This window comes from Ictalurus punctatus, chromosome 8 (assembly GCF_001660625.3).
Source record: "Ictalurus punctatus breed USDA103 chromosome 8, Coco_2.0, whole genome shotgun sequence".
NCBI lineage: Eukaryota > Metazoa > Chordata > Actinopteri > Siluriformes > Ictaluridae > Ictalurus > Ictalurus punctatus.
The window spans coordinates 16,159,279-16,186,409 of NC_030423.2; the positions used below are offsets into that span (position 1 = coordinate 16,159,279).

At 40.5% G+C, this 27,131-nt stretch overlaps 1 protein-coding gene across 3 annotated transcripts in view; it reads right to left on the reverse strand.

Moving 5' to 3' along the window:
- The window catches only part of atp8a1 (ATPase phospholipid transporting 8A1), a 157,081-nt gene that overhangs the window by 29,537 nt on the left and 100,413 nt on the right, over nucleotides 1-27,131 (reverse strand). For all 3 annotated transcript variants that reach the window (XM_053682041.1, XM_053682040.1, XM_053682042.1), the window contains 4 exons: nucleotides 17,905-18,077; nucleotides 11,835-12,018; nucleotides 8,370-8,480; nucleotides 522-596 (listed from right to left, as the gene is read on the reverse strand). In XM_053682041.1, the coding sequence (XP_053538016.1) occupies nucleotides 522-596; nucleotides 8,370-8,480; nucleotides 11,835-12,018; nucleotides 17,905-18,077 (543 nt within the window). The remainder of the gene's footprint in view (nucleotides 1-521; nucleotides 597-8,369; nucleotides 8,481-11,834; nucleotides 12,019-17,904; nucleotides 18,078-27,131) is intronic.

Sequence of the window (27,131 nt, forward strand, 5' to 3'; positions counted from 1 at the left end):
CACAATTAGAAAAACCATTCAAACTGATGTCCGTCTCCACCGAACGAGCAGTTTTTGTTCAAGTTCGTTCCCATGGAAACAAGTCATTATAACAAACAGCAACACCGATATACAACACTGCAGGAATTCCATGGTGTAAACCACGGTCCATTAATTAATCTCGCATGCTCCCAGTAATGGACAAAATGTCCGAGTGTGTGTGTATACACAGTATATAATGTGTGTGTGTCTGAATTCACCCTGCTCCTCTATATTCCACTGCTGACCACTTCAAGGCAGCTCTTTCAGGGGCACGAGCGGCTGTTGTTGCAGCACATTCAGGACATAGTTCTGGGCACAGGGGGAATATGGACTTGACAAGGGCTCATAAATAACAGGGAGATTTTCAGGATGTCGATGACACAGGGCTGCAGTAAAGGAGCCACTTGGGCTGCCGCGGCTAATGAGTTTCTTGCCCCGGCACGACAGGGGAGCCGCTTTAACACATTCTCTCTCACAGTAAATTACACACACACACTTACCACGTTATACAGACCGATGCACCAACGCTCGAAAAGAATCTGACCAGAGAAGCCGTTCACAAAGGCAAACCAGATCTGCAAATCAGAAGAGAGAAATGTGTGTACATTACAATAAGACTGTAGTTTTTGCACAATATCGCACACATATGCTGAAATTTAAATCTGAGCCAGGAAAGCAGAGTTTCAACAATTTAGACCCCAAATTTTTAATCTCTGTGAAAGTGATCAAAGACATTTACATACCTTTTTTTTGTTATTGTTCATAATCGCCAACTTATATAAAGTTATGATGTATAGAATGCGATTCGATATGCCAAAGACAAAAGTATTTTTCCATAAACGTTAAATAAATGGAATCCTAATTCATTCAAGTCATTTATCAGTCCCTCCAGGATTTTAGCAATTTTGCGACTGCAGAAATAAACGCAAAAATCAAGCAACCTCCACGACATTCGGCCAAAAAACGTCACGTGACGTCGTCACAACGCGCATTCAGCCAAAGCCCTCTTCGATCCACGTGCGTCAGAGCTACAAGGTCTCATTTACCAACAACAAATATCACTGCGAAAGACCGCAAAACAGTTTCGTGTAATTGCGATTTCACCAATTCAAGCAGAAAAAAAAAAACTCAAGTTGCATCGCAAATTTTGAAAAAAGCCACAGCAATATCAAGCAGACCTGGCCGCAACAATCACAAAAAAATTCAGCAAAATCCTGTACGGACTGATTTATGACATCGTAGTGTTTTCTATACAACTGTACATGTTTTTTTTTTTTTTCCATTTTAAATCAAAAACATCATCAAAAATACATTTTAAATGGGATTAAAACAGAGAAAGACTTTTTTTTTCCCTTTTAACTATATGACTTGGATACCAACCTCTAACACCATGAAAAGAATTTTAAACCATAGAAAAGCTTGAATATTTATTTTGAAATCTCTAGTTTGCTCTTATTTCATTCCAAATTTGTCTGTCAGTCTGTACAATCCTGTATAGACAGAAATTTGATTGAAAATACTATTCAAGTTTGTGTTTCCATGGATTCATTTTTATTCCTTTGAGTCAAGGAAATAATCTTTAAGTCAATGAGGGTATATTACATTATTTGAATATTAAATTAATACGACTGCTGTTATTGTATTCTATGACGAAGCAAAAATCCTTCGTCGTATATTTATATATAGTGAAACACCATGTGTGCACAGTTTCACATAAAAACTGTGAATTAACCGTCAACTTTTTGCACATAGACTTTTAGCGTGATAACTATGAAATTTAAGACTCATTCAGCCTGGGCCAAATAAAGCAAACATTCCTGCTGCGGAGATGGGAATCTGCTTAAATCCCAGAAGATAATCACACGCGCTTTGATCAAATCATTTTTACTGTCGCTGGGAGCTTTGGGTGGATGCAGTGTGAGTGAGAGAAATGTGTGGCGAGGTGACGCCTGCTCCCAGCACCACCACAACACTCTGTTTCACTGATAGTGCAGGACAGTGGCTTAGTCTGAGATTACCATCAAAGAAGCAGCACAGACTGCAGACCCAGACTGGGACTTTGCACAAACATTGTTCGCTGTAAGCAACCGAACTTCAAATCGGTCCGGCTTTGGTTTCGCCGTGTCTACGCAAGAAATCATTAGTTACAAAAATGACACAGACACACACAGACATTTAACAGATGAAGTGACTTTCCTACTGAAATGAATAATACTGAAAAGGTTCTGTGTCTTATGCTTGGACTAAAGCTATGGCATTAGTTCAGCACATCATTAGTCCATGCCATGGATGAGTTGCCCATGAATAGGGTTTGGGAATTGGAAAAACGGGATTTTTTTTGCACTGTAATAGTTCCCATGGCCTGAAGGGAAAGGATCAGAAGAGTATAATCACTGGAGTTTCCCTGCTTGATCTACTTTGTGAGGCCAACCCCAGAGTAATTTCACTTTTTTTTTTTTTGTATAAGAGAAACCACAAATACTTGTCTAATATCAGTGGAACATCTACTCTCAGTCTGGCCTTGTTGAGTTATGGGGCTTAAGGGAGAAATGGGGGGGGGGGGGGGGGGGGGGATCAGAGGATGTCTAGGATGAGGCGAGATCCAGAAGAAGGAAAGATAAGGTGTATCTAAACCATATGCCACAGAGGCCATGATTACCACCTCATACGTTCATTACTGAGAGCAGGCCATGACTCTGCTCTTCCTGTCCACCACCCTTAGGGACCCAAATAGTGAGCAAGACTGCTCTTTTTGAATAGGAGAAAAGCGATTACATGATCAGTTGAGTTTGAAATTGAGCAGTACTGATCTATATGGTGCTCTGTATAAATGTTTAACAAAAAACCCCCAAAAAAGTAAGAATGCTCAGCTTAGCAGTTAGAGCAATTTTATTTGTGTATAAATTCAAGCTCTGCTTCTGCTCTCTCATGTCAGAACAACATTGAGACGGCATGCTTAGACTGTGTGTGTGTGTGTGAGAATGGCATGGCTGTAGAGCAGACACCCGGATTGGTGCGTAGGCCCCGAACCAGGCAGACATTTCCCTGCTTCATTTAACTCCATTGTGAAAGCATGAATTGCTACAAATTCTCGATTTTGACAGAACCCCCAACTGAGGCCCCTGAAAGCAACAGCAGCCCCCTAACACACACACACACACACACACACACACACTGGTGCAAGTCAATGTGTGAAAATGTTCCCAAAACAGATGTCTGTTGCCCCTCCTCTTCACACCCTCAGGGTGAGAGAGGGAGTGGACCCCCGGACTCCACCACTCCCATTCCAACTCCCACTCTGCTCTCCATCAGGTGCATTCTACCGTGATATTGTTTTTAAAAGAAGGCTACAGCCCCCTCACGCCACCCTTTCTCTCTTTCTTTCTCACACACACACACACACAAAGCCAAATCCTGCCTTCTACCAGTATAGCAGTCAGGTCAGTACATGGATATAGCTTCTGAAAACTCTTTCTGCTTTTTTTTGCTCTTTGCGCTCACACTACTGCTGTAGTAAAAGTCCTGATCTAGTGCGGTGTGATGGCCTGAGACCTGCATTTGTCATCCTGGCTTACTAAGCCCTCGCTGTACTGTTTTGCTAAATAAAACCATCTCTATTCATAGGCGGCAGTTAAATGCGTTTTTGTCACTGAGTGTTTTGGCCTGCTGCTCTCTCCCTCTCGCTGGGACTCTGGAGAGAGGCACGCATTCATTTGCTCATTAAGGCTGCAGCTTTTCCCCTCCGTTCCTTTTTTCTTCCCGCTCTCATTCAGCGCAGCTCAGCACTGGGGTGTGGCTGCCCTCTCCCCCCACTGCACATTCTGAAAAAGCAAGTGCCTCTAGTGTGTGTTTGTGTGTGGGGGTGTTTCAAATGAGAACTGGCCAGAGAGGCTCCAGGAAAATCTAACAAAAAAAAAAAAAAAAAAAAAAAAGCCCCAAGCGACTCCAAAGTCTGCTGGGCGAGAAGCTTATTCAATGTTTATGAGGCTGAATTGAGAAGAAGTCAGAAAGGGGGAATTAGTTAAAGAGAGAGAAAAGTGGGAGAGAGGAATTTGTCCTCTCCACCCCATCAGGCCCCTGTGCTCCTTTACACTGTCCTTAAAATGCAGACAGGGCCCTCTGCCTTTCTCCCAAACATAAAGGGCCTGCGAGTAAAAAGCACCCCAACACGACGTGACTGAAGAAAAGGGGGTGGTGAATGCTTTGGCTGCGTGTAGTGGAGCAGGGACACAGAGAGCCTGAGCAGTAAAGGGTAAGGAGTTGGATAATGAGGGCACCAGACAGGCTGCTGTGGCCGGGGCCTCCCCCCTGCGCTGAGCTCTTTCTGTGCAGCATTCGCCCTCGACCGGCCTTGTGTAATTGCCTCATAAATGCCACTTGTCCATCATCCTGAGTGATGTCTGCTGATGACCCATCACCAGCCCTGCTCCACAATTACAGCACAATAGACACAGAGAACGCCAGTGTGTGTGTGTGATTATGCATGGGTTGTTTGCTCTTAGAGCACTAAAGATCTAACTCTGTACAGTACGTCTTTATATAGTTACTAACCTCACTAACAAGATACGCAAACATTTGATCATCTGGAAAAAGCTTCTTCTGTAGGGTGACGTTCCATACTTGAACACATTTTATTTGTTGGATTCATACATACTGCATTTTAATTTGCACTGCCATGAAATGCAGTTCAGTCTTATTTGACTCGGTAAGGAGAAAAAAGACAGTACATTTTAGCAAGAGTAAATACGATCTGAAATCTGTATATGCGGTTCATTTAAAAATATTACTAGTACTCACAGTAATATGTACATATATATATATACATATATATATATATATATATATATATATATATATATATATATATATATATATATATAATGTAAATATATATGTAAATACATATATATTTACACACACACACACACACACACACACATATATATATGTATATATATATATATATATATATATATATATATATATATATATATATATATATATATATAAAATTTACATAGCATTTCTCATGCATCTGAAAATGAAAAATGTGGTGACAGAATAACAAAATATAAAAATGTAATAAGAAGTGTGTAAAATAATACAATAAGCATACAATCATTAAAAATGAAGGTATTAAAATGCTTCTTTTTTATTTCCATTTTTTTTTTTTTTTTAACACAGTGATTGATGCTAATGTGTTCCAGATCTTTGCTGCATTAAACCAAAAAGCTGCTTCACCACTCCCCAAGTGGAAAACGGATCATTCTAGCACTTGATAATCCTAAAACACGATTTGGAACATAATTGATCAGGTCATTCAGAGGCAATATAATATTATATATAAAACTGGCATAATATTTCATCAAAATGCAATGGCTTGTGCCCACCAATGACTACATTGCCATGTGTGCACAGGTGAGGAGAGAAATAATATCAACCAACATTATGATGCCATTTTTCACAATCAAATCACATACAGATGATCAAACCAGTTCCAGGTATTCATTATTTTCTACTGCTTTATTTGGAAATGCGTCATATTATGTAAGATAAACGTGTAATGATTTGCTACAGGCTGAGTCTGATTATTTGTGAAGGCTTTTATATGAACAATAAGAGGCACAGTGCCAGTGGAAACGAGACAAAACTGTCAGGAATATCAACATTTCTCTCGTATGTGTTGATAAAAAGCTAAGAAAAGATTCGGTCTGATTAAGATTGCGCTGCAAGGACACTTAGCATCAACCGCAAATCAAATTTCCATGATTAAGTAGTTTGATACTTGTATGTCGTTTACCTCAATATAAAAACAGCATGATTAGATTTTTAAAAAATGAGATATACATTTTATTTAGTAACATGTCCTAAAAATCCATGATTGACAGATTCCTAGGTGTATCAATGCATTTTTAATGCTCACAAACCTATGAATGTTTGCTTAAAGAAACACACACACACACAAGGTTGCTTCTACAAGGCTAAAATCCACATTAACATCCTCATTCTTGTTCTTCCAGGTTACAGCCTGGGAAATAAGATTTTAAAAAATACACGTAGTCGAAGGTAAACCTATTAGTGCAACAAATGTATGTCTTTGGCTGCCCCCTGGGAAGCAAGTGTCTTGGATGTCAGGCTCTTACAAAGCTGAGGTGTTTGATACAGTGGGAGGCAGAGAAACGGAGCAGGCAGCCTGTATTATAATGACAAACCCCCTGCAGCAGGCCGGGGGATTCATTTTCCAACCACAACAAAAGGTGCGCTGAGAACAGCACCAGGGCCTACCAAAAGCTGGGCCCTTTTCAGCTCGGCTACGGTTTAAAAGAAGGCTTGAAGCTTGAAAAGAGGCCAGAAATACGCAGTGTCTTTGAGGCGGAAAATTTATGTGGTTGTTGCAGTTACACAACTTAGGGGGAAGAAAGAAAAAAAAAAGAAGAAGAAGAAAAAAAGACCACGACAAAAGACAGACAAAGAAATGTTAGATTGATGAGAAAGTGTGTAACATGACCACTCTGTGTTCAAAGAATTGAGCAGTGTCCTACAAGTTATAATATGTAAAGAATAGTAAATGACATGGCATGTTGTTATACTGTCGGAAAATAATCAACAACGGAAGGGTCTGATACAGATTCAAGAATTCAACTGTGAATTCAAACGTGGTAAGAGATTTAACAAAGAGCGAGGTATTAAAGAGAACTCTGTCTCCAGAACATGTTCGTATGCGTGCGGCCTCCACATACGAAGAACAAGAGGGTTCCAGATGACCATCATAATTACTACTCCATGATGTCATACACATCAAAAGAATACACAGGCAAGATGAAAAGACAAAAACACTCTCGGTCAATCTTTCCACAGAAATGTAATCAGCAGTTATCTAAAACGGATTCATTTCTGAGCTCGTGCGTTCAGGATACAAGGCAGCCAGAGTTAGGACTCTGCAGGACCTTTCAGAGCTTTACCAATACACATAAAACAAAATGAGAGCGAGGGAGAAAGTTCACAGGTCAAGTGGCACAGAAGAGCAAGACAGCCTCAAAAAAAAGATGGCTTGTTTAAATGCTCACGTTTCTCTCTGGAGCAAAAATGTGGAAAAATGTCATCCTTTGTCTTGGACAAGTGAGAAGTTCGACACGTGATGTCTGGCCTGTCTTGGAACCTGGTCAGCCTGGAGACCAGTTTGATTTTTGATTATCAGCGAGGGAGAGCAGAGACAGGTAGCTCACCGTGTTTCGTTAGACTTGAGATCCGAAGACACGTCCAAAGTGATCTTAGTTTGTCAGTCCCTTTGAGCAGAATACCTCATGAGCTGCACAGATTGAAGCTGCTCTGCCCCTGTCTGCTTAGTATTAGCCAACTAGCCTTGAAAGACAACTCTTGGCAGCACTGATATGCTAACAATTGTGATTGTCAGATGTGCTGAACCATGAACATGGCTTGCTAAGCTCACAGATACTGTAGGTAGCTAGTGGACTGAATCTGAGTGGCAGTGAGACGGTCTGTTTTGTCTTTCGGGTTTACAAAAAAAAAAAAATACAATGTTGTTATGAGAGACACGTGTACTTGTAGCTGGAAACTGTCACTTAAAACAATTGATGAACTTTTTAATACATATTTTTGTGGTGGTGTTCGGCGTGGATTAGATTTTTTCTGCATGGAAGCATCATCAGAATGTATGTAGTTGAGAGGGAATAGTGATGCCCAGTTTTCATATAACTGAGCCCCTATACTGCAGTGTATAGCCCTTGGTCTGGCATGTATACATGTACATGACTGGCGAGATCATGAAAAACATTTGAAAAGAACTTAACGGTTCAACTGAGCTTGATCCAGCAACACCAACTTAAACTCTGTTCTCACATCTTCCATGTGCTTCTCCATGCGCATTCTTGACTCTAGTGAAAGCAAACGTGTAAAGATCAAACTGTCCCGACACTCAAGCTGATAAACCTGCTGCTGATAGCATCTCTTTCACTTGTCATGTTGAGCCTCGGTCAACCTCTCAGTTGAGCCTCTGAAGCCACTATCAGCACTGGCTCTGCAGAGTGTCAAATGCCATCAAAGATGGATAACCCGTGGGCTTGACACCCAGGAAAAGCACATTCCAGCCAATCCGATGCTTCTTGTACAAACCGGCAGGCATGCAGTACCAATAAGTTCTTTTAAGGGCCTTTTATCCTCCAATAAATTATATAAAAGAGACATTAATGGCTAATATGCCAAACGGTTTCTGCCTTTATAAGCAATACAAGAGAATTAGAAGAGCGTGACAATCGATTTTATTTTAAAAAACAATAAACATACAGCGGTTTTGTGGCCTGAATTCATGGGTTGAGTCAACTTCTTACCTCAATAATGTATAGCACAATGTTTTTGTAGAAGCAGTACAGGATGCACTTAGCAACTCGGTTGTAGTTCCAGGCGCCATGGACCAGCAAGAGGTTCTTCAAATACTTGAACTGTGAGATGAGACACACAGAGAGAGAGAGAGAGAGAGAGAGAGAGAGAGAGAGAGAGAGAGAGAGAGAGAGAGAGAGAGTGTTTGAGGAGTGGAATCATATGACAGTAATCTTTGCATAGGTCTGCACTAACCTATTGTACATAACTATTACTGCTAATCTTGCAAAGATGGGGGAGTCATTTGAAATTAGGAAATAATCTTATCCGTGTTTGTTTGCAGGAAGCCAAGAACTACACGGGAAGACAGCGCAAGACCTTCCACAGACATTCCAGAGCTTTTCATTCCCTGAGAGATTCGCTCAGGCTACATTTAGGGTGAGGTGTTGAAAAGCAGTGCCAAAGAAAAAAAGGCTTCATTGCTCTCTTGGGGGTGAAACTGGACAGTGATTGGGGAGCGGATGAGTCCTGTGTGTGAGGAAAGCAGTTTACTTCCTACATGGTCTTACAATCTTCTGATAGCTAAATGGAGCCAGTGCAATATCCTCTCCAGGCACAATTAATGAAGCTTGGGACCAGATCAGTAATCTACTAGTTGTGAATCATTGGATAATTGGATGTGAAATTAGGAGAGGCACTCCGTCTCTCGGTCTTTAATCCAGTACAGTTTAAGAATCAAATCGAAGGAGATTGGTTGTATTAAACAAAGAGAGGGCGAAGGGTGCAGGAGCTGGCCAACTTCTGCAACTCTGTGAAAAGGGATGTTGACAGACACAGAGCAGTGTAGTATGACTGCATAGCCTTGAGCTTAAATTCTGCTGATCTCTGTAAGGCTCAAGATGAGGGCTGAAGTACATTTCATAACTTTTAGAGCTCATTTCTGAACTAGCTCCGCTATATTCAAATATAAGTACTGACTACTTTGATTATAACAGCATCACTGCTCTCAGGTCTCTCTAAATGGTCAAATGTCAGAAATATCACACATACTTCATAATATCCAACATACTTAACAACATCACAGAAATGCACGTTGTTGTATCGCTGTATTTATGCTAGGGCATGTGAGCCTTTAACACACACTTCTTTCCTCTTTATAAACAGTCCCAGCACAACTCTTCAGACTGGAAATATGAGCAGGAAGGTCGACCATTCCACCATTTTCAATACAATGTTTGACCCCAGGTGCTTGATACCTACACGCTACTAGCTACTGAAACTGGAACCTTTCTACAGGCATCCAAAAAAATGAGTCTCCTGAGCATTTGGGTTAAAACAAGAATTTGGGTTAAAACAATAGAACACACTCAGAATGAGCTAATGCCAAGGAATATCCTACACACCATGGAAAGATAGTGTGAAGGTTACTGTTGGCCACCAATCAGTCAGTGGTTTATGTGGACCAGTTCAGAAAGAATTGCTGTACAGCAAATAAGCTTTCAAACATAATGAAATGAAATGTTTCTACATTACAAAATACTATAAAGAGCAGCAAACAGAAATAAATGAAAAAGTCGATATTTGGTGTGACGACCATTTGCTTTAAAACATATTTTATGAGTAGTCTCAGGCATAATTTGTGCAGCTTTATTAGGAAATGAGCTGTAAGTTTTACTGGAGTTTTATTTATCTTGCAGAACCAGCCACGGTTCTTCTGGAGACCTTGACTTTCACTTTTGCTTCTTATTTTTGCAGCAAAACCCAGCAACCTTTTTTTTTTGTTTTGAAAAGTGGCCTCTTACATAATATGCTGCTTTCTTTACTGGCATTTTCTGTAACATTAAATTTTATGACTCTCTCTCCATTTTATATATATATATATATATATATATATATATATATATATATATATATATATATATATATATATATATATACACACACACACATATATACACACATATATACACACACACACACACATATACATACATACACACCTCCATAAGGGCTGAAGAGTGATATGATGTGCAGACTTTGTAAACAGAGCCTTTAGCAGGGCAAGTGGTGTTACGTTATGACATACATCATTGGAGTAAGTGCATGAAATATGAAATAAATAACATTCTTGACAGAGAGCTACCCTTGACACTCGAGATGCTGTACTTCTGTTACAAGTGCAGTGCTGCTTGGGCAATATCAAACTGGTACCTTGTGCTATAACACAGGGTGATTAATTAGGTTTACATAAGAGCAAAGAGATCTGTTTCACAGACAGTGGAGATTTGGATAACGTTTTTACTGGCGCTGTGTAAACTGACCTGCCTGACCTCTTGCATCCTCCTAGATTCTGCCCACCTGTTCACCTCTGACTGCACATTTTAACCTTTGACCCAAATCAGGACTCTGGTCACGGTCAGTAAGGCTTGGTGTTGTGTAGCTAACAATATAGTAAGAGTAGATATCTCAGGATAGGTTTATTTCATTTAAAAATAGTTTTCATTTATTACTTCAAGCTCACTTTGAAGAATAAACATTCCACATGGACGTCTTCTTTTACCCCGCTGAGAACATCTCCAAACTCCTCTTTGCTTTTCAAAACATGTTCTCTAGGCAATATAGGCTAATATTATACAGAGGGCTTGTTTCTGTTTATGCGACGGTGTTTTCAGCACAAGCCCAGGTCACGGCGATTGATGACGTAAGCAGACCGTGGTAGTTTTTAACCTGATGACTATCGTCAGAGCATCTTCATTGTGTAAACTGACATGGAGAACACATTATCACAGAGTCAGTAACAGACTCTGGCCAAGATTTTATAGGGATCATCTCATAAAGTGAGACAAGTTGTAATCTTACCGTGTAAAACAGGCTTTAGTCTGTACACTGCCAGTCAGTAATTCACCATATAGTACAATTTTGGTTCAACTCCAAGCAATGAGCTCATCCTCTAAACTTCCTTTATAAGGAACAGGTGTACATGAATTATGAAATGCTTGTGAGGAGGCCCTGATCATGATCAACTGTATCACATACCATATATTTGTTTTAGTTTAATGTTGTATCTTTACGCTTATGTGTTTGACTGGTGCTTCTGTCTTTATAAAAAAAAAAAAGAAGAAGAAACCCCCAGCCTAATTTGGGATCCCATAAGGACCTAAGAGCTGTCAGTCCTTATGTACAAAAATTTAAGCATTAGGTGAAACATTTGGGTAATTAAAAAAAAATTGCTTTATCTTTTTGTTTTGGCACTCAAACAGACAAAAATCACTGTGAACCTTTTATTAGGTATTAAATTCTTCTGCATAAAAAACTGTGTGTAATGTTACATGAAGGAAAGGGAATTTGCTCAATAACTCCATCCAGATTTCCTTTGGAAGCAGAAATCTGTAGCCACTCCCTCACATTATGTTCCCTCCCTCCCCAGAATGTTTATAAGTCCGGTCTAGGTAATACTCTTGGTAAGTGTCTCTCACCTGTGCGATCGAATAATCAGAAGAGTTGGCAGCTTGTAGTCCTTCATTGCCTGAGATGCCAACGCCAACATGAGCGGTCTGGATCATGCCTACGTCGTTGGCGCCATCGCCGATGGCCAGAGTGATGACCTTCACCTGTTTCTTCACCATCTCCACTACCTCCGACTTCTGCAGAGGAGACACCCTGCGCACAGGCAAAACACGCAGTCAACCCCAACCAGTCACATGACAATTTTTTTAATACATTCAGTGTTAAACATGTGGAATATCAATATTCATTTGGAGAAAATAAATAAATAGTGAAACTCTGAAGTACACAAATCAGATCTTACTGTAATTGTAAAAAATAAAATAAAATGAACATCAAGTGTGGATTGAGAAGCATAGTCATCATACCGTATAAGCCCGGGATCATCAAATGGCAGTGAGTGAGACACATTTCTCCAGTACCATTAAAACTATGCTGAATCTGCATTCAATACTGTAAAGTAGTGAATATTGTCCTACCATCAAGACCTGCTTAAACGTATAACTACTATAGGTGATACTTTCGTTTGTACTGTAACATGCATATCTGTGTGTGTGTGTGTGTGTGTGTGTGAACAGCCAGAAACACCAAAAACATCATTATCTATGTAAAACATGAGTGTTAGAACAACAGAAAGGAGCTTAATAAGTAAGAAGGAACTGGTATTGAAAAGAGCCTAAGAGACACACCTCAACCCTTCAGTTTTAAATGATGCTTTTAATCTTACTCTAGTAACTGTATACAGACTGAGATGTACATTTACCCAGCTGCATTCTGCTCTGCTTTTCCACCATATATTGTTTTTCTGGCTCAATATCAAATGATGTGCACTACATGTAGTACACTACATAGTGTGTACAAGGCAATTGCTACAACACGAAACATAGATCCAACATAGTTTTTAAAATGTTATCACCCAATGTTATACAATAATCTTCCACTGAAGGTTAGTATCCATTATAAATCCATTATTATTTTCAGTGTAAACTGCATTGTTAATTAGTGTGACGTAAATGCAGTGGGTGATTGGATAAGAGTGGCGACAATTTATGGGTATGAATAAGGGTGTGAGTGTGTGAGAGTGTGTGTGTGCGCGTCAGGTGTTGAGTTTTTTAGTTTGGTGGGTTGGATTTGGCTCAAACAATATCTGCTCTGTGAGGATTTGGCCCGGGTAATTCTAACTGATGACCCCTGGTGTAAACGAATGTGACCTAAAAGCAGCCACACTAGTGAATTTCAGCTGATCACAGTGGAGATTGGCTCGTCATCGCATTATATTAAGATAAAAGCCATAATCAAATATCTTTCCAGTTAAGGTATTACATCATACGAAAAATAATTAAAGACAGATTATTATGGCATGACAATAGCCAACGTTGCTAAATGCTTTAATAAATGTTTGGGCCCAGCAGGAGGTTCGGCTTGTATTTCAGGTTCAGTGAGAGGTTGAACAGGAGCCGTAGACATTCAGACATCCCTGGACTTTAAAAGCACTCTGGATCACTAGCAGAACATGTGCCTTTAGTTTCCGGGGATGAGGTGCTGGTGAAATGGAGATGAGGGGTTGATCTAGAGCCTCTTACAGGGTCAGAAACCAGGAAGACTGAGATTAGACATACAGTACACACAGGTGGTGAGGGACATGGACTGTCTACACATGCTGTTCTTCACTGGGGAAATCTCAGCGCTACTTCTCTCCTGCCAACCGCCATTTATACTCATTAACAGTTAAGCTCTGATCCTGAAGGAAAAGATATACCTGTGGTCTCTCCTAATGCTGCAATCCAGTCTGAAGTAGAGGAAGTACTGTGATGAAATTCAGTTTGAGTGATCGCTACACCAACAGCCTGGTAAAATAGTGATTATACAGCATGTGTGTACATTTGGCCTAGACTACACTTCTGGTTTGTTTTCTCCTTCAACTACAGCAAAAAGTTAAACTTTTGGCACCAGGCAACTGGAACTCTCCTTTTCCATTGACCACTGGTTCAGACCCAATTGTATAATAATTTGGTAAGTGCTCAAGATCGGTACCAACCAGAATTAATGTTACTTAATGATAGCAGAAGGTTTATTGCAGACAATCCTGAATAATAAAAAACGCCGGGGGGGAAAAGCCACAATACTCTGGTTTGAACAACACTGAACTACATCATTTCAGTCATGACAACTCTAGGAAGGAGATTAACAGCTTTTATAGATAGGAATGTAATGTGCAAGTAGGTTTGCTGATACTGAGCGAGAAAAATACTTGCTCTGATAGACATGCACAGAGATGTAGAGAACCATGCTGCTGCTGCAAAGGGTACAGTAGGAGGAACCCCTGCCCCACCCCGCCCCACCCCTTTAGTAGATCTATATGGTGGCGCTGTGGAAGAGGGTAGGATGCGAAATCCCATAACGTGCGCAGAGGCCGTAGCCGGAGAGTTAGTCAGGATAATAAAGGGTTACATAGATGGAGAAGCGTGGCTGATAGGCTGCTGCACCGGCATCGAGGGAACCAATCCGCACCGCAGAAATAGTTTTATGGCTGAACTAGACATTTCTCAACCTGCACAAACAATTCATTTAGCAAAAACAAAACAAAAAATCCTCAAAAAACAAAACAAAAACACACAGCCACACAATGATTTTTACAGCAGCTCTGACAGTAGTGCCAGCTGTAATTCAAATGCTAGGTTTATATTAATGGAATAGTTCTAATACGTTATCGTTTCTATTAGAGATGCACCGATATTAAATTTCTTGGCCGATACCGATAACCTATTACTCAGAGTGAAATCATCCGATACCAATAACCGATAGTTCTGCCTTTTATGCCTTCTTTTAAATGAATAATAATTGATACCACAATGAAATAAAAACTTTATTCTCTCCATTTCAGCAAGTTATTCACAGTAACTGGTCTCATGAACAGAAAACACATTACTCATTAACATTAACACATGAACTAAATTCGGAAGATTAAAGTAATATTTCTTAACTTATTGAATGTTATTCATTCAGATTAACATTGACTGAGTTCTAAAAACCTCCTGTTAGTCTCACATTCACTCTCCACAAACAAAAGCATTTCTACTTTCTCATTAAACATCAAACTGGTAATATATAATATCAACTTTTTTTATTTATTTATTTATATATATTAACATTAACTAGATATGAAATATACTACTCTATATACTACAAATATTTTTTTCTGTGCAATATATACTTTTTTGCCAACTCATCTTTAATTCTTTCAACAGTGCACTGGCTCTTTAATTCAGGGCGAGCAGCACGGCAAAAAAATTCATTAGACTCGATGCCGAAACTCCCGCTTCACTGCTGCAGCGTCCGGGGTAAAATTTTATCAGTGCAGAGATTACAGAGATCACGGAGATCATCTTTACACACAGCACGAAATAGATGTGTTTTCCCGCCCTCTTTTGATTGACAGGATTATAATCAGCCCTGATCATCGGATGTTTTTAAACTATCGGCGGATAGCGTGAAAAATTGCCTTTAATTGGCCGATACCAATTATTGGAAGATACGTCGGTGCATCTCTAGTTTCTATAGTAACAACTCACACAGGACCTAGAATTGCAGATGTTCCACGTAATCCAACACTAATAATAAACAGATGAATGTTATCTAATGAATAAAAAAGATGAACTGTTGATATGGTGAGGTTTCTTCAGAGAAGATGTTTAGTAAGTATTGTTGGATGGAGTCTTCAGTGTCAGCCCTGTATAACAGTCAGAGTGTCTCAGTAACATGACGAGCTGCATGACCAGTGAGAGAAAAGAAAGAATTAAATATGTAAACACGGACATAAATCTCTTTCGGCTGCTCCTGTTCGGGGTTGCCACAGCGGATCACCGATCTGTGTATTTGGATTCTGGCATGGAGGACGCCCTTCCTGACGCAACCCTCCCCATTTTCCCGGCTTGGGACCGGCCCCGAGAGTGCACTGGCTTGTGCAACCCTCCAGTAGCCTTGGCGGTGAGAGTGCCACGTGCTAACCACTTTTCCACCAGGGAGCCAAAAAAAAACGTTAAATATGTACCAATAATCTGATAAAATGTATTGCGTCATTCTTTAATAAATAAAAGAACCCAAAACAATGGCAAATTGCTGTGGTGCAAGAGGAATAAAACATTTCGGGCTGGCCGCACCACTCCATTCCATTGCTGATTACTTTCCTATAACAGAACACCAGTTGTGTTTTATTCCTTACGCATGACATCAGGGACTTTTATGGAAGCCTAGTGATCACTTTTTACACAATCAGCAAATTGTCATCGGGGAGTAAAGCAGTTTTCTGACCTAAAATGTCCACCGGAGACCGACTGCACACAGGTCACTCGCTACTCAGCCCTGCTTTTACAGGACCAGGAATGACATCACATAATATTGAGGATTAAGGGGAGACCTTATGTCCTGGGGCCGTGTGTGAGTGTGTGTGTGTGTGTGTGTGGGGTGAGTAAAAGCAGATCAGAATAATTACATCATAGACCACATAATGGCAGTGGCACCTGTGGTCTGTGTGTTGTTGCTGGAGAATGACACTGATTCTGAGCAGAACCTCAGATCAGTTACCCGAGAGCTTCCTGCTCAGTTACTGACTTGGCTCTCTCATTCGCGTGCACTCTTTCACACTCACACTCACTCACACACTCACTCACACACTCACTCACACACTCACTCACACACTCACTCTCACACACACTCACACACACTCACACACACTCACACACACTCACACACACTCACACACACTCACACACACTCACACACACACTCACACACACACTCACACACACACTCACACACACACTCACACACACACTCACACACACACTCACTCACACACTCACTCACACACTCACTCACACACTCACTCACACACTCACTCACACACTCACTCACACACTCACTCACACACTCACTCACACACTCACTCACACACACACTCACACACTCACTCACACACACACTCACACACACTCACACACACACTCACACACACACTCACACACACACTCACTCACACACTCACTCACACACTCACTCACACACTCACTCACACACACACACACACTCACTCACACACTCACTCACACACTCACTCACACACACACTCACACACACACTCACACACACACTCACACACACACTCACACACACACTCACACACACACTCACACACACACTCACACACACACTCACACACACACTCACACACTCACTCACACTCACTCACACACACTCACACACACTCACACACACATTCACACACACACTCACACACACACTCACACACACACTCACACACACACTCACACACACACTCACACACACACTCACACACACACTCACACACACACTCACACTCACACACACACTCACACACACACTCACATACACACTCACATACACACTCACATCTTTCTACTACTTGAGTTAAGCTATTGTTGCAAAAATATTACACTTTGCCAAACCGCTGCTTTAATAATTTGTGTAGTTCTGAAGTTTTACTGTGAAGGTTGTGACCTGGACTGGGGGAGATCTGTTCTTTAAACAGCGGGTGACATTTCCCTCTAATTGTCTGCCAGTTACTTGTTTTTTCAGACTGGAGTATTGGGAGCTGATGTAATCTTTTTTTTTTTTTTTTTTTTTTTTTTTTTTGGAGTGGGCTCCCACCTCAATCCCAGCCCATGAGATGTACACCAGGTACTATTTCTGGGGTGTAAAGCTGAAAATGTGTTTTGTCAAAGAAAAAGCATTTGTTCCTCTGTGCTGTTACAGAGTGCAGATTCAGAAAATTTGCATTTTAAATTCCTGAGCCCTTCGCTGCGAGTAAGGTTACCTGCCAGCTCAGTCACTCAGAGCAGATTTCAACGTCTAGTTTAAATGCCACAGTCCTTTACGAGAATTATGACTGAAGCTGTTTTCAGGGTGATTCCTCAGTCACTGTAGCCTGACCCCTGATCCTTGTTAGCACTTCCTAACGTATACACACATTACGTCGGTTACATAGCGCTGAGATTGACAGACCTGCAACATATGACAGCCTTGCAGGACAGCGCCAGGTCCAGGAAGTATTGGCGCACTCCGAAGGTGAGTGCGTACTTCAGTGTCTTCCCATCGATGATCAGTGCACAGTCGTTTTCCTTATGCAGAGCTTCTCCCAGCATGCTGCAGTGGTGGCTCAGGGTCTCCCTTGTCCCCTGCACACAAAAACAAATTCACTGCTGTTATTCACCTTCGCAGTTCGACCACAACTATACATAAGCTATATACACTTGTGCCCAAAAGTTTGCATACCCCTTGCAGAATCTGCTAAATCTTAATACTGTAAACAAAATAAGAGGGATCATAAAAATTCCATGTTATTGTTTATTTAGTTCTGTCATGAATAAGCTATTTCACATAACAGATGTTTACATATAGAACACAAGACAATAACTGAATTTATAAATAATTACCCTATTCAAAAGTTTACATGCCCTCGATACTGTTAAGGGTACAGTGTGTCGTTACCTGGATGATCAGCGACTGTGTTTATGTTTTGTGATAGTTTTCATGAGTCCCTTGTTTGTCCTGAGCAGTTAAACTGCCCACTGTTCTTCAGAAAAATCCTCCAGGTCCTGCACATTCTTTCCTTTTCCAGCTTCTTCTGTATATTTCCTTTCCAACAGTGACTATATGGTGTTGAGATCCATCTTTTCACAGTGAGAACAACTGAGGGAGTCGTGCACAACTATTACAAAAGGTGCAAACATTCACTGATGCTCAAGAAAGTAAAACGATACATTAAGAGCTGGGGGGTGTAAACTTTTGAACAGGATGATCGGTGTAATTTGTTAATATTTTGTCATCTGGGAGACATGTAACTAACTATCTTATTTAGAAGGGCAGTACTAAATGGGGAAAAAAGATCAAAACAAAATTATAACAATTTACACTAATCATCCTGTTCAAAAGTTTACACCCCCCAGCTCTTAATGTATCGTTTTACTTTAAAAGTAAAGAATGTGCAGGACCTGGACGATTTTTCTGAAGAACAGTGGGCAGTTTAACTGCTCAGGACCAATAAACTAATCAAACATAAATACATCAACATGCTTCACGGTATATATAGCATATAAATTGAATATGGATACTGACTGGCCACAATTAATAGAAATAGAAGAGATAATACACGAGGAAAATAGGACAGTTAACATATATCAATATCAGACATTTGCTTACATTTAAAGAGGGACCTAGAATCTTGAATATTAAATATTTAAGATATTGGACAGTTCGTTTCTAAAAGCCTTTTGTTTATTTGCCATTTTAAATGTAAAAAAAAAATGATAATAAATGATAATAATAATCTCATATTGTCAATGTGGTCTCAGACTTTTGGTCCCCACTGTATTAAAATTATCCATGCTCTTTCGAAATAGTTGTTCTTTGTTAATGAACACTTTACTGCATGGTGTTGCCATATGGCAACAATTAATTATCTTCAATTTATTGATGGGCAATAATACAAAACTACTATTTTCACATGTAACTGGAAGAAGGGGGGTTTTAACTTTGACTTAAAAAAAAAAAAAAAAAAAATGCCATGTCACATAACTATGAAGTGCTGTTTGTACTTCCTTCTATGCAATCACATCAGAGCGCTCTCAAAATTTGATACATTTTTCAATATTTGCATATTTTGAGTATTCTGTTAACTGTTAAAATGTAATTGTTACCATAAGGCAACAGCATGGAATAATGGAATTGTGGATTGAAACATGTCTTTAAAAAAAAAAAATTAATAATAAAAAAAAAAAAAAATATATATATATATATATATATATATATATAAAATAATAAAAAAATCATTAGAGTTTTTTTGGTGTTGTGTGAATTCGAGTTTCAACCTCAGTCAGATTAAATACGGTGTATAATATCTGAATATCTCCATCAATCCTTCCAACTTGCATGGAGGAAGTAGAGACACAAAGGGAGATGATCATAAAATGCACAATGATTTTCATCAGTAAAGCCTGGCCCAACTTTACAAGCCAGATACCTGCCAGGACATGTCGCTAATCCCATACGACTCCAGGAATGGGTTTTCACACAACCACAACAAAGGCACGACCACAAAAACCACACCCTCCTGTGAGTGAGAGCCGGAGCAGGGCCAGTCGTGTCTACAGTGCACTCAGTCTGAAGATAGAGCTCTGATAAATTCTTTCAAGACTGTACTCCCAAACAAAGTACAAATAAACTTCAGACAATGAGGGAGATAATTTTACAGTTTTTCCACGCCATGCTAGTGTAATCATGCTCACGGCATAACATGAAGGACTTCTCATGTAACCCAACAATGTCATCTTCGCATGAGACCGAATTCGGTTTATTATTAATGCAATTACGCTCAAAGAGTGCGGCTGATGAGAAGCGTGGATAAACACACATATGGCACGCTTCAGTTGACAGAAAGCAGCGCTGAACACTGGAGTGAGGGTTCGTTTGGAAGAGTCCAACTCTCAGAATGACTCTTACCATGAATTATAACAGCCAGGGAATTTACCCCGAGCCCTCGTATAGCTCCGAGCGCTCCCTCTCCTTTTTTCTTCTCTGTCATTAATCCATTCCTACTCTCCCTCGCTGTGGGTATGTGTGGGTTCACAGCACTAAAGACAGCAATGGTCTGAGTAGAAAGCTTGTTTTTCCAAGAATGTCCTCCCCCAGATGAACACGCTCAAATCAGGAGCCAGGAATAATTCCGTGCACGGTTTCCGCCTGGAAGATTTTAATCAGACCTGACTGGTCTGAAAAAAAATCCCCACCCCACCCAAAAAATCGGAATCAGCATCCTCGCCATGACCCCACCAATGATGGGTAAGGGTTTGAATATCAGAAAAGATTTTTAGCGGGAAATGCGCCTCGAAGCACAAACATGTTATTGTGAGGGCTTGGGTAGCCAGGAGGATAGCTCTGTGTTTGGTTTAGGAACAGTAATGCACTTAGCTTAATTCCCCTAAAGAGTCACATGATTCCCGTTTCCTTTATGCTGGAAGGATGGACCACTCTTCAATTGTAGCCAATCATGGGAACTGATAAGAGACCAACACAGAGATCTGATAGAACAGTACATTTGCGATTGAGAATAACAGGGAATGGGAAAGACAGGAAAGGGGGGGGAGGGAGGGAGGGGGGGTTCTGACCTGGGTCATATTAATGATCCCTGTCACTTTCCACCATGTCTGGAAGTATGTTTGACATTTATACTGAATGATGAAAATGTGTATAATAGGGCTGTCAAAACTGATTTCTCTGTTCAAATTGAAGCTGATTATTTATAATGAATGAGAATTCAATGGGGGAATAAATTAAAATTTGAATGATTATCATACTATGCTCTATTATTAGTGGCATAAGTTGATCAAAGCACGTATTTCCTCAACTTAAAACATCTGTCGCTTGGTGTAAAAACCTGTTTTACACATCACTATGTTTAGGGCTTAATAATAATAATAAAGTTTTTTGTGAAGATGAGTTGAAGACATGTAAAAACAGTTTTCCTGAGTGCTGAAACTAATGTCCAGAGAATGTGCGGTGGAATCCCGACGATGCCACGGCTATTCGTGACTGGGAGTGAAGACAACAAAACTGGTCATGCTCTCTGGGTGAGAGGGGTGGCATACTCTCTTTCTCTCCTGTCAATCACAATGAGCCAATCATGTGCATATGTGAGCTCATGTATGTGGAAGAGGGTAAATAGCGCTTTCCTCCGAGTGTGTTACATGGTCCTGTGTCCAGTTCAAAAAGATGCAGAGGGTGGATATGTAAAGACTGGTTAATAATAGTGACAAAGAACATTAATGTGGCCAAATAAAAGTAATGTGGGCATTAAAGGTTTTAAGATAAAGTCTTACTTTGAGTGATTTTATATAAACAGGTATGTACACAGTAAATAGGCATCCTATGTATTTTTGTATATAAATTTTGAAATACACAATTAATACCTACTATATTCCTACTATACTGTATACACTCTTGGGCAATAAAATAGGCCAACTATGAAGTTGGGTATTAAGCTTTTAAAACATTTTTGAAAAAATCCACAGCAAAATCAATCAGTGACTACGTTCACATGGACAGCAGTAATCTAATTATTGAGCTTATTCTGAATAAGATAATATTGTGATTATGGTGTTTACATGAGTCACTTTTAGAATACTCCTTTCATGTACCCATTTTACATGTTACAGAACACAGATCGATTAACGGCACACGTCATTACGTCACCGCGTCACGCCGTCCCTCCAGAATTTCACGTATCGACATACAGTTCGTGTTCGTTATGATACCATATACAGTGATGGGTGTTTCATCTTTAATTTTACGAAAGCTGCAAGTGCAGTTAATTATTTGTCATGCTATACAGTGAGGGGAAAAAAGTATTTGATCCCCTGCTGATTTTGTACATTTGCCCACTGACAAAGAAATGATTTATATTATAAATTTTAAAGGTAGATTTATTTGAACAGTGAGAGACAGAATAACAACAAGAAAATATAGAAAAACGCATGTCAAAAATGTTATAAATTGATTCGCATTTTAATGAGGGAAATAAGTATTTGACCCTCTCTCAATCAGAAAGATTTCTGGCTCCCAGGTGTCTTGTATACAGGTAACGAGCTGAGATTAGGAGCACACTCTTAAAGGGAGTGCTCCTAATATCAGTTTGTTACCTGTATAAAAGACACCTGTCCACAGAAGCAATCAATCAATCAGATTCCAAACTCTCCACCATGGCCAAGACCAAAGAGCTCTCCAAGGATGTCAGGGACAAGATTGTAGACCTACACAAGTCTGGAATGGGCTACAAGACTATTGCCAAGCAGCTTGGTGAGAAGGTGACAACAGTTGGTGCGATTATTCGCAAATGGAAGAAACACAAAAGAACTGTCAATCTCACTCGGCCTGGGGCTCCATGCAAGATCTCACCTCGAGGAGTTGCAATGATCATGAGAACAGTGAGGAATCAGCCCAGAACTACACGGGAGGATCTTGTCAATGATCTCAAGGCAGCTGGGACCATAGTCACCAAGAAAACAATTGGTAACACACTACGCCGTGAAGGACTGAAATCCTGCAGCGCCCGCAAGGTCCCCCTGCTCAAGAAAGCACATATACATGCCCGTCTGAAGTTTGCCAATGAACATCTGAATGATTCAGAGGACAACTGGGTGAAAGTGTTGTGGTCAGATGAGACCAAAATGGAGCTCTGTGGCATCAACTCAACTCGCCATGTTTGGAGGAGGAGGAATGCTGCCTATGACCCCAAGAACACCATCCCCACCATCACACATGGAGGTGGAAACATTATGATTTGGGGGTGTTTTTCTGCTAAGGGGAAAGGACAACTTCACCGCATCAAAGGGACGATGGACGGGGCCATGTACCGTCAAATCTTGGGTGAGAACCTCCTTCCCTCAGCCAGGGCATTGAAAATGGGTCGTGGATGGGTATTCCAGCATGACAATGACCCAAAACACACGGCCAAGGCAACAAAGGAGTGGCTCAAGAAGAAGCACATTAAGGTCCTGGAGTGGCCTAGCCAGTCTCCAGACCTTAATCCCATAGAAAATCTGTGGAGAGAGCTGAAGGTTCGAGTTGCCAAACGTCAGCCTCGAAACCTTAATGACTTGGAGAAGATCTGCAAAGAGGAGTGGGACAAAATCCCTCCTGAGATGTGTGCAAACCTGGTGGCCAACTACAAGAAACATCTGACCTCTGTGATTGCCAACAAGGGTTTTTAAACCAAGTACTAAGTCATGTTTTGCAGAGGGGGTCAAATACTTATTTCCCTCATTAAAATGCAAATCAATTTATAACATTTTTGACATGAATTTTTCTGGATTTTTTTGTTGTTATTCTGTCTCTCACTGTTCAAATAAATCTACCATTAAAATTATAGACTGATCATTTCTTTGTCAGTGGGCAAACGTACAAAATCAGCAGGGGATCAAATACTTTTTCCCTCACTGTACGTGCATATAGACGACTGCTTGAAGCCATGCGCTGCGTCCCAAACCGCATACTTACCTACTTTATAGTAGCCAAAATACATGTATTACACCTACTATATAGCAGGTAAGTATGCGGTTTGGGACGCAGCCGTGTTCTCTTGTTTGTCATGAAACGTTTGAGCACTGCCGTGTGTGATCGTGTCCTGTCGCAAAATGCGGTGAAAACTCCCACACGACGTTAATAGTGTGATTAAGGTGTTTACATGTCTGTAATGCACGTCGATAATGCTTCTAAAACAGGAGTACTCCACATGTCTTAATTCCATTAGTGTTTACTTCGAGTATGACTTTAGTCGGATTAAGGTCATCAATAATTGCATTTACATGGTAGTTTCTTAATCAGAGTATTGTCTTAATCGAGTTAATATCGGATTATTGTCGTCCATGTAAACGCACTGACTTTTGGCCGCAACAATCACAAATTAACTCCGCACAATCCTGTACGCACTGCACAGTGTAGTGGTACTGTTGCTGCTGGCTATGGCCATGGCAGAATGAAGGTACAGACTCTAATATTTGAATCAATTAAATGCACTTGATGACAACTTTTAAAGGAATGTTTTCAAAGCTGACCGAACATTCCTTGGAAAAACACCACCAAATCGCATCTCCGTATCAAAACAATCATGCTTGCAAAAACAAGTTTTCTGGTGTTGAAAATGTTAGAGCGGTTTTGACTTTGAAGAAGTCTACAAACACCTAAAATGTTGTGGTATCATCCAGATACTAAAAAGCTACCCACTGAAAACCGACTCCAAATCATTTCAACTCTCGTCTCACTAGCTTCCTAACAGAGTATACCTTGATGGGTGACGGGTGCAGGAGTAACATGCATGTTAACGTGTGTACGGAAGCACTGATGTGAGAAAGTGCATCCTGCTGGTTATATTGTCTATTTGGGATCATGTGAGAGCCACCAATAACACTCTTCCACATCTAACAGCTTCAGCAGACATGGCTGCTCTAGTCTGCCCACAAAGCGGCCTGGAATAGGGCTGGAGGGAGTGTGTGTGTTAGGGAACAGATGCCTTAAGGCAAGGAGATTGTACCTTGGGGACCCACCAAACCTCTGCTGGCATAACAAGCGCTGAAACCCAAGCTCAAAGGAAATATTTGCAGAGAGGAGCCTTGGGTTTCACAGAGAGAGAGAGAGAGAGAGAGACAGAGAGAGGGAAGATTGAGTCAGTGACTAGTGCAGCTGTGAGGACTTCTCTACAAGAGTGTGGCCATCCCTGCTGAGGGCCATAAAACACTGTGTGTGTGCGCGTGTCAGATTGAACAGAATAGAGATGTCAGACTACATCAACATACGTCATCAGCATCAGTGCAAATGCTGAGGCAAAGTATAAAGATCATTACTGAGATAACTGCAGTGATAAACTTTGTGATTAAACAATGTTTTCCATTAAGAGTGCACTCAAAACGGGCTTCACCCTGTGTGTGTCTGTGTCATCCCAGTACACCCTAATGCTGCCTGCCGCCTCGTGAGCCCGCTGTGTTTGTCTGCCTGAGTGAACTCTGACTGCAACTCAAGTGTGTTTGGATTAGTGTATGGAAGGCATCCGTTATGAAACAGCGTTCTACTCGTGGGTCTTGGCAGAGTCACGGTGAAAAAGGTGCTTTACAGGATGTGGCTACTTGAGCGAGACAGCTGGACTCGAGTGCTTGAACCATGCCGTTATACACAGAGAGGAAGGCTCGAGCTATTTGCTTGGACATGCACAGAAAAGTAGGAAGGAGCGAATGCGACAGAGTGCTCAAACATACACACGTCTCGCTTTCTCCTCTACATTAGCCCAAGTTCGGCACTTCAGCATGACGGGTTGAGTGTCCGACTTGACTGATAAGGAAGCCCATAATGTCGAGTGTGTCTCTTTTCCAGCGCAATGCGCTGCTGAGGAGTTCCTCTTTACTATTCCCACATTTATGCTCATTTATAGTGAACACCTTTATTATCGATTCACTTCATTTGAGCATATCTTTGTGGTGCATCTAGGCCTGTCATGATAATCACCTTATCGTAAGATATATGAACATGACCTGAATCATTCTGCTGGCCATTGTGTTTACATGGATGTTTGTTTACACAAGAATGAATGCCACCAACATTTTAGCCATGCGCGCTGCTTCGGTTCTCTCGTCTGCTCTAGGGCTGTCGAATTAAACACCGTTCGAACGCCGAATATTCGTCGAATTTAAGATTAAAAAGCACAGTCGAATGCAAAAACTCTGCATTTGAATTTAAGATGTGTAGCAAGCACTAGCACCGATTTGAATTAAACGTACTGTACTGATGAAAATAATTACACAAAAGATATTAACAATGCACTGACAGTTTAGAAAAAAAAAAGGAATAATCTAGAAAGAATAGTTCTAGTGTTTCAAATAATCCAGTCGTAGTCAGTGATGTCGGGGATTGAGCCGCTTAAACTGCATGCGCTGAAGCTGAACAGTGAATGAACAGTGGTAAACTGAAGTGCTTTAATAGCGGGTTAATTATATCACCCAAACGCAAACTACACAAATGAGATTAATCAGACATTTACACAACATCAACCCAACACAAAATGTCAGGAATGAACGTGAACTTGAACTTAAGAGAGGCGCTAGGTAGAATGGTTAAGTCATGTTGTGTATACGCCGTTTCCGTAACAACGCACTAAAACACGGACGATGAATAACTAAAGCATAAAGATTTCACAATATTATATTCCAATGTCTGAATATTCTTAAGAATTAAAATGTCATTGCTCTCTGAAAGGGTGTACCTGCATTATTAAGCGAAAATATATTACATCAGTGGCGTAAAATTGTCTTCAAATGACAATAATATCGTTTAATCGCAATTGTTTCTGGGACAATACATCGTCCAACAAAAGTAGTTATCGTGACAGGCCTAGGTGCAGCACAGAATAATATACTGAGGCAGAAAAAAAAAATGAGAAAAAGAAGAAGTTTTGTCTGTGACACAGCTGGTTGGAAGTGAACAAAAGCAGTATGTTTTCTGTGGGTCTCTGAAATATGCAATGAAGCCCACTCTCCAAAACCACACAGACGAATGTGCAGCAGTTTTGCAATAAGTTACAGTTTTAAGGCAAACACATCAGATTTCTCAACCGTGGCCCCCCACCCAAAAAAAAACCAAACAAACAAACCAAAAAAAACAAAACCGTTCACAATTTATACTGCGATACC